Genomic DNA, 6,792 nt, shown 5'->3' with positions numbered 1-6,792 from the left:
CGCGCAGCCTGCTCTCCAGTCGCGGCCACGGGGTAGCGCTCGGCCCCCCTCTCGGCGTCTCCGCCTCCGCCGCGCTCGTCCCCGGCTCACGCTGCCCCCGCAGCTCCCGCTCGGCGCAGGCAGGAGCTGCTCTCCGGACGCCGAGCCCGGGAAACGGAGGGCGGCGGGCTCGGCGAGCGGCGGCGCCTGAGTGGGCGGCGCGGCCGTGGCTCTGGGGCGGGCGCGGCGGGCGCTGCTTCTTTCTCTCGGGCGGCGGGCGAGCGCCAGGCGTCCGCGGAGGCGCCGCGTCCCCGAAGCCGGGACTGCCCGCCGGGCTCTCCGTGCGTCTCGCCGAGCGCTCCGGCCGGGGCGCGGCGGAGGGCAGAGCCACCCGTCTCCATCTTTCGGGCCGGCAGGAGGCTCCGCGCCCCGGCGCCGGCGGTCGCCCGCGTCTCCGAGCACAGCAGCCGACCCCGCCGCCCCGCGGCCGGCGCGGACATGGGCGCGCGGGGCTGCGCCTCGGGCCCCGGGCCCCGCAAAGTTTGCTAGCCTGCTGGGCGCGGAGCCGAGGGCGCGCCCGGCCCCGACACCCCCGGGGGAGGGGGCACCTGGAGTGTCCGGATTCGGCGCGAGGGCGGTGGCACCGAGAGTGGGTGGCTCGGCCCCGCCAGATGCCGCCTGCAAAGTTAGAGAGAAGAAAACTTCAGCTCCAGGGAGATTCGGACCGCTATGCTAACCGCGCCCCCCGAAATCGGCGCCCCTAAAAGACCCCCCGCACCCGCGACAGTCGCCGCGCTCAGCTCGGGCCGGGCCCCTGGGGCCGGGCGCCTGGAACAGCGGTGACTGCGTCGGCCCCGAGAACCCAACCAGGGGGCGGGGAGGGGGCGGGGGGCGGGCAACGTGGCTACGGGAGGAAGTTTCCTGAAGTTGTCCCTTTATTCCGGAGCTCGGCCCGCGACCCGGCCGCAGCGCGGCGTCCGCCCAGCCTGAGAGAAGAAGTCGGAGCTGGGGTGCTAAGGAAGGGAGGCGCCCCGAGTCTGAGAGGGCGGCTCTGCCTCTCTGTCCTCGGTCGCCCCTCGCCTTCCGGGCGCGCCGCTGGGCTCGGACTTGGATAAAAGAGCAAGAGAAAGCGTCGGGGTCGCTGGCGCTGCCCCTCGCAGACAGACACCGCCTGGGCCCAGAGTCGCCTAGACTGTGCCCCCCCCCGGAGGCGGCGGGATACCGGACCCCACCAGGATTATAAAACAGACAGGAAGGGGACTCCGGAGGAACCCCCCCGCCAGGCTGGCCACTATGTGGGGGCTGCTGGTCTGGACTCTGCTGACCCTGCACCGGATCCGCGCGGCCGGAGCCCAAGGTACGGCGGGCCACCCCCACGTGGGGTGGTAGGGGGCTAGGAAAGTGGGCCGGGGAGGGGCGCCGGGAGTCCGCTGGCCTCACGGTGGCCTTCCAGACCCCAGGCTTGGCCTTGAAAGAGGCCCTCTCCCGGTAGTTTCGGAACTCGTCCCCCACCCCCCGCCCCCGAGATTGAGGGGCGCTCTTTTGGGGGGTGGGACATCTCCCTATGACTTGTGGCTTCCGAGTGGGGGGAGGTAGGGTCCGCGTTGAGAGGTGTCGCCCGGGGAGGCTGAGAATAATTCCCTCTTCCCTGCCCGCCCCCCACCCCCACCACGGTGGGTGCCCTCAGGCCGGCATGGGAGGGGCGCGCGCCATTCCATGCCCAGTTCGCGCCGGCTCTGCCGCGCTCCCCGCTCCGCGCCGCCCCGTGCCCGAGGGAAGGGCACGGCTCTGTGGGGTGGGCGCTCGCCGCCAACGGTGGGGGAGTGAGGCGGGCGGGCGCGGGAAAAGAGCCCGAGTGGGGCGCCGGGTGCCGGGCTGCTCGCCCCAGGAGGGCAGTCACCCGGCTTGGCCGCGAACTGGCTGGCGGGCCGCGGGGGCTGGGAACCGGGTCTCGGGCGCAGGCGGGGATTCTCCGGGCGGGGGTGCACAGGGAGGGGCTGAGGCTCTCTCCGCGCCACCACCGCCCCCAGATTCACGCAGCATCCCGCCCCTCCATCGGCCCCCCAGTTGTCTCTGCAGCCGCCGCTCTGACCTGGAGCTGCCTGGAGCAGCGCTCACAGCAGACGATGGCTGGCGGGTTTGGAGGGTGGGGGTGTTAGGAAGGATTAGGAGGCGGGATCCGCGCGGCCCACCCCCCAGAGGGCGGATGTCCCGACGACCCCCCCTGCCCCGGCCGGCCCCAGTGGGGAAGGTGGCGGCACCCGCGCTTCCTCGCGTTGGGGGTTCGCGGATTCCGGCAGTGATCGGTGCGAGCGGTGTCCGAGCGGCGCCTGCTGGGGGAGGAGGGAGACGAAGCCTGGGCTGGAGCTCCAGAGCTGGGGCGCTCGGCTCCCCTCTTCTGGACTCGGGGAGGGGGCGCTGGGCCGTGGGAACTGCAACCCGGCATGGGCCCCAGGTCCCCTGTGGATCCCCCAGCCGTGGGGAGGAAGGAACCTCCCAGCGCCCGGGGTGGGTCTGTCGAGAGAGCCAAGATCAAAGAGAGGAAAATAAGCATCTCTCACTCACAGGGGTGAGGGGAGGATTTTACGAGGTCATTTAGGTAAAAGCACGTGGAAATTTTGTAACGGGTCCTATAAATGAAAGGTAATAAAAAGTTATTATTACTTTATGATCCTCATAAAATCTTGGAGCAGGAGAGGACACAGGAGTTTGTCTGGCTCTGGGAGCCATTTTACAGGTGAGCATACTGAGGCTCAGGGTGTTGAGTGACCTGCCCAAGGCCACTCGGTGACCAGGCATCCTGTGGCCTGGATGGGCTCATTTTGTCTTCCTTGGTGGGGGACCCAGAGTCCAGAGTTCTCTTCCTGCCATCCCCCAGAGGAGTATGACTCAGGAGGCCCTACTTATAGGCTCCTGTCCTCACCAGCTACCGCCAAAGCCTCAACTTCTTCTGCTTTCAGATCTTATGTAATTTCACCCAGTGGCTATATCTTTCCACTGCTGTCCCACCTGGCTACCATTATTCAGTCACTCAACAAACACTTTGTCATGACTCTGCAGCGTGACATCAAAACTGTAGTCCCAGCCCTTCTCCTTGGAACCCCAATCAGCCGCAGCCAGGGTCTGCTTCTCTGGGCACCTCTTGGCAGGGCTCCAGGAGGGCTGTGATGTGAGCAGGATCGGAGGGGGCAGTGGTCTGGCCTGGGGCACCACCTCCGCCTTGTAGGTTTCCCCGAGCTGAGGCCCACGGGGTCATCAGGAGACAGGGAAGGCTCCATGGAGTCTCACCCTCTGCCTCGGCCCTTGTAACTTCATTACTGACCAGACTTGGGCTATGATTTCCCTGGGCAGGTGGCTTGCAATTTCTCATCCCATATGAAACTCCCAGGCCACCTGTGGGCCCTTCCTGCAAGGTCATGATCCCTCCATGTCCAACCTCCATGCCTGTTCCATCCACCTGAAGCCGATCATCTACGGTCCTGCTGCAGTTAAAGCCTGGCCTCCTCCCCTCCCTGCGCTCCTCCTGTCAGAAGCAGTGAAGCTGTCTGATTGATTCACTCTCTCTCCTGCTCTTGTTTGCTGTCTTTTTGAGTGTCGGGCTGTCCAGGTCCCCTGCTGCTCCGTTTGCGTTCTCTGGCTCCAAGAGTGTTTTCCAGCATCAGGCACTCTCCTTCCATTTGTCTCCCGGGTGGCAGCAAATCTCCTTACAAAGGATTCTGGGAACTTGGTCTCTTGGCCCGGGCTTGGGGGCAGTGCTGCATTTATGTGTTGGGGAGGCAGGGGCAAGGAGGGGACCAGGACACAGGGGTCCTTTCTTATCCGATTTTGGGGTTTAGAGAGCAGTTTTTCCTTTGTGTCTGACACCCTGCTGTTAACTTTTGGGATGGTCAAGACAGGCCTGCCACTGACACTGTTTGCCACTGCTGAGCCCCTCCCTCATTCTCCAGCCGTGCTGACACACATGAGGGACAGAGTGGGTATTCCTCCCAGGAGACAAGCCAGGCATTGGCCACCACCAGAATTGACTTAGATTTAGCCTGGTCTTTTTCAGGTTCTGGACCTGAGCAGCTTTACCTGGTTACACTGAAGGCTGCCGTTTTACCATTTCCCCTCAACCTAATGTCACATGTTTCAGACTCGTTCCCAAAACCAAGTGCAATGATGTAGAAAGGCTGTTGACCTTGGCAGCAGACGGAACTGGGCTCTCACTATCTAGCTTTGCTACTTGGCTGCGAAGAGGCCTTTAGCAACTCTCTTAACCTCTTAGAACCTCAGTTTCCTCTTCTGTACCTTGGGAATAGTAAGCCCTGCCTTGCATGGTTTATCCGGGGACTGGAGATGTTTCACGGAGAGGCCCAGCCTGATGTGTGGCACAAAGAAGGTGCTTAGTACATGCTATTCGTTGGTAGTCCTATTGTTATATTGTTTTGACACTGTTAGCCAAGGGACATCAGGATGGGTTCCCTGCCACCAACCAAAAGCACCCTGAGCTCCTTTCTTTCAACCCAGATCCTTCTTTAACTTCTTTCCATGGCTGCATCATCATGTCTCAAGAATGGCCCTGAAGTCAGTGCCCAGGGAGTTTCAGAGCAATGCTGATTCTTGGGCTCCTCTACCAGAGATTGCGATTGCTAAGGCTTGGGTAAGCCTGGAAGTTGCATTTTAACAAGTGCCTCCTGGGGCTTTTCGGGGCCGCAAAGCCTGGTTACTGCTGGCGGGTGGCCTGGCGAGGCCAAGGGGCTGGAAGGAGGGCGGTAGCAGTCTAGCCAGCTGGTCCAGAAGGTTTTTTCAAGAGAACCGTGACTGGTGAAGGAACAAAAGGGAGCCTGAGCTGGAGAGCGAATGAGGAAGCGGGAAAACCCTGAAAGAGGATTAGAAACGCAGCTCTGGAGGCTCCTGAAGGGCTGCAGAGGGAGAAAGTTTAGTGCTGGGAGCTAATCACAATAAAAGCCAAACAGCACGCGAGGGAGCGGGATGCAAGTTTAATTACATGGTGTGGCTAAGCTGTAATTATTAATTACTGACAGCAAAAAATAACTTATTGATCAGGGCCTCTTGCTAATTACCACAAGGCCCAGTGTCGGGTTTGCCTGGGGCTGAGCTATTTGTGTCAAAGCCCCCCACAAGGCGGGGACGGGAGGTGGCTCAGCTCTCCACCTCACCTTCTCCCAGGGCCCGAGAGGCACATCTCTGCCCTGTGCCCCTCTCCCCCTCACCTTGTGCACACCTTGGCTTCAGCTCTGGAGTCTGGAATATTCCGGGTGGGGTTGGATGAATGACACAGTTTGGGCTTCCATTGGCTGCAGAGAATTGCCCCCACCTAATCAGTCAGGACCCCCCACCCAGAGGCAGAACCCTGCTGGCAGCTCCAGTACCTGCCTGCAAAACCTTCCATTCAGGCGTTTGTTCAGCAAATATTTATCGACCGCCTCTCCCTTATGTCCTCTACTAGAAGGCCAGAGAAGGGGCCAGGAGCCTTGCTTCATCGGGGAAGGGAGGCTGGGAAAGAGGCCAAATCCTCTACAGCAGTCCTCTGTTTAAACAGCGCCTGAACGGCCGACTTTAAAATGACGTGTTAAGCTGCATATTGGGATGCATTTGACTTTGTACCACAGGACACCGTTGGGCTGTAAGCTAAAGGGGGAGGTAGAATGGACCTGGTCTCTGTCCGAAGGACAAGGGCGAAGCATTGAGTTTGACTGGAAAGAGACAATAAAAGTCATCTAGTCCTGTCTTCTGCCTACGAACCTAAAATTCATGGCCATCTGGTTTCTGCTTGCATAGTCCTCGGGACGGACCGCTCACTACCTCACAAGACAATCGGGGTTGTTAGACAGTCAGGCCTCCCTGTGGTTTTTCATCCTGGGATTTGGCCGTGGTTGAGGGGTCCACGGAATGGCAGGAGCCCCCTTCTCATCAGTCCCCACCCCCAGTGGCCCCTGGGGGAGTCAGGACACTGAGTTGGGATTCGTGTTTGGGTGTTATTGTGCTGCCTGCGGGATTTCCACCCCCGGCTCCCCCGGAGCACGTTGCTACAGACGGCCCTGGAGCTGCCTAAAGTGGTGGGAATTAGTCATCGTAATTTGGGCCTTGGGATGCCAACAGCAACAAATGGGCCAGCAGCGACTGCCGGCAGCAGCCCCACTGCCTGTAATGGAAAGGAAAACAAGTTGCGTTGCTGAGACATCCCAGTTGCCTCTCCGCCCCCCCTCCCATCACCCTCTCCTGTGTCCCGCGTCCCACACCCTAGCTGCCCACATGCCGAACAGGGCCAGTGAACCACACTGAGCAAGGGACCCTGCAGGGCTAATCAGGGTCCTTGGGGGAAGGGAAGGGCTGGAGAGTTTGTCGCCTCAGACCCCAGGGTCTGGGGTCCTGACCAGAAGGCCCCTTGTTGAACCGGGGGACCCTGGTGGGGTGCTTCTACTGCAGATGTTGGAGGCACCAGCATGTCCGGGCAGCTCTTGGTGGTCTCTGGCTCCTCTGAATCCTGCCTGCACTCCCGAGCGACGACCAGCCCAGCCTCAGTCTTCTTACCTGTAAAGTGGGGTTTTCTGTTGATGATTAAATGAGATTACCCACTTTACTTTTAAAATGTTCTCAGTTAATGATCAGTGCTGGTAAAGTGTGGGCCCCAGGGCCTTCCAGGACCCACCTAACCCTCCCCCTTCCTCTGGCCACACGCAGCCCCTCCTCTGACCTCATCTCACCTGTCCCTTCACTCCCTCTCTCCCGGCGACTCCAACTGCCTGAGCTCACCCATCTCGCACTTGCCCTGGTCCTTGCCCCTGGAGTTCCTGCCTTTCCCACAGT

At 61.2% G+C, this 6,792-nt stretch overlaps 1 protein-coding gene across 2 annotated transcripts in view; it reads left to right on the top strand.

Annotated features, from left to right (window-relative positions):
- The first annotated feature begins 882 nt into the window (after positions 1-882).
- SDK2 (sidekick cell adhesion molecule 2) overlaps positions 883-6,792 on the top strand; it is a 257,799-nt gene continuing 251,889 nt past the window's right edge. For both annotated transcript variants that reach the window (XM_077163719.1, XM_077163718.1), the window contains exon 1: positions 883-1,336. In XM_077163719.1, coding sequence (XP_077019834.1) covers positions 1,273-1,336 — 64 coding nt within the window. In that variant the 5' untranslated portion in view covers positions 883-1,272. The remainder of the gene's footprint in view (positions 1,337-6,792) is intronic.

Source organism: Tamandua tetradactyla, chromosome 6 (genome assembly GCF_023851605.1).
Source record: "Tamandua tetradactyla isolate mTamTet1 chromosome 6, mTamTet1.pri, whole genome shotgun sequence".
Classification (NCBI taxonomy): domain Eukaryota; kingdom Metazoa; phylum Chordata; class Mammalia; order Pilosa; family Myrmecophagidae; genus Tamandua; species Tamandua tetradactyla.
This window is presented reverse-complemented; position numbering and strand designations above follow the sequence as displayed.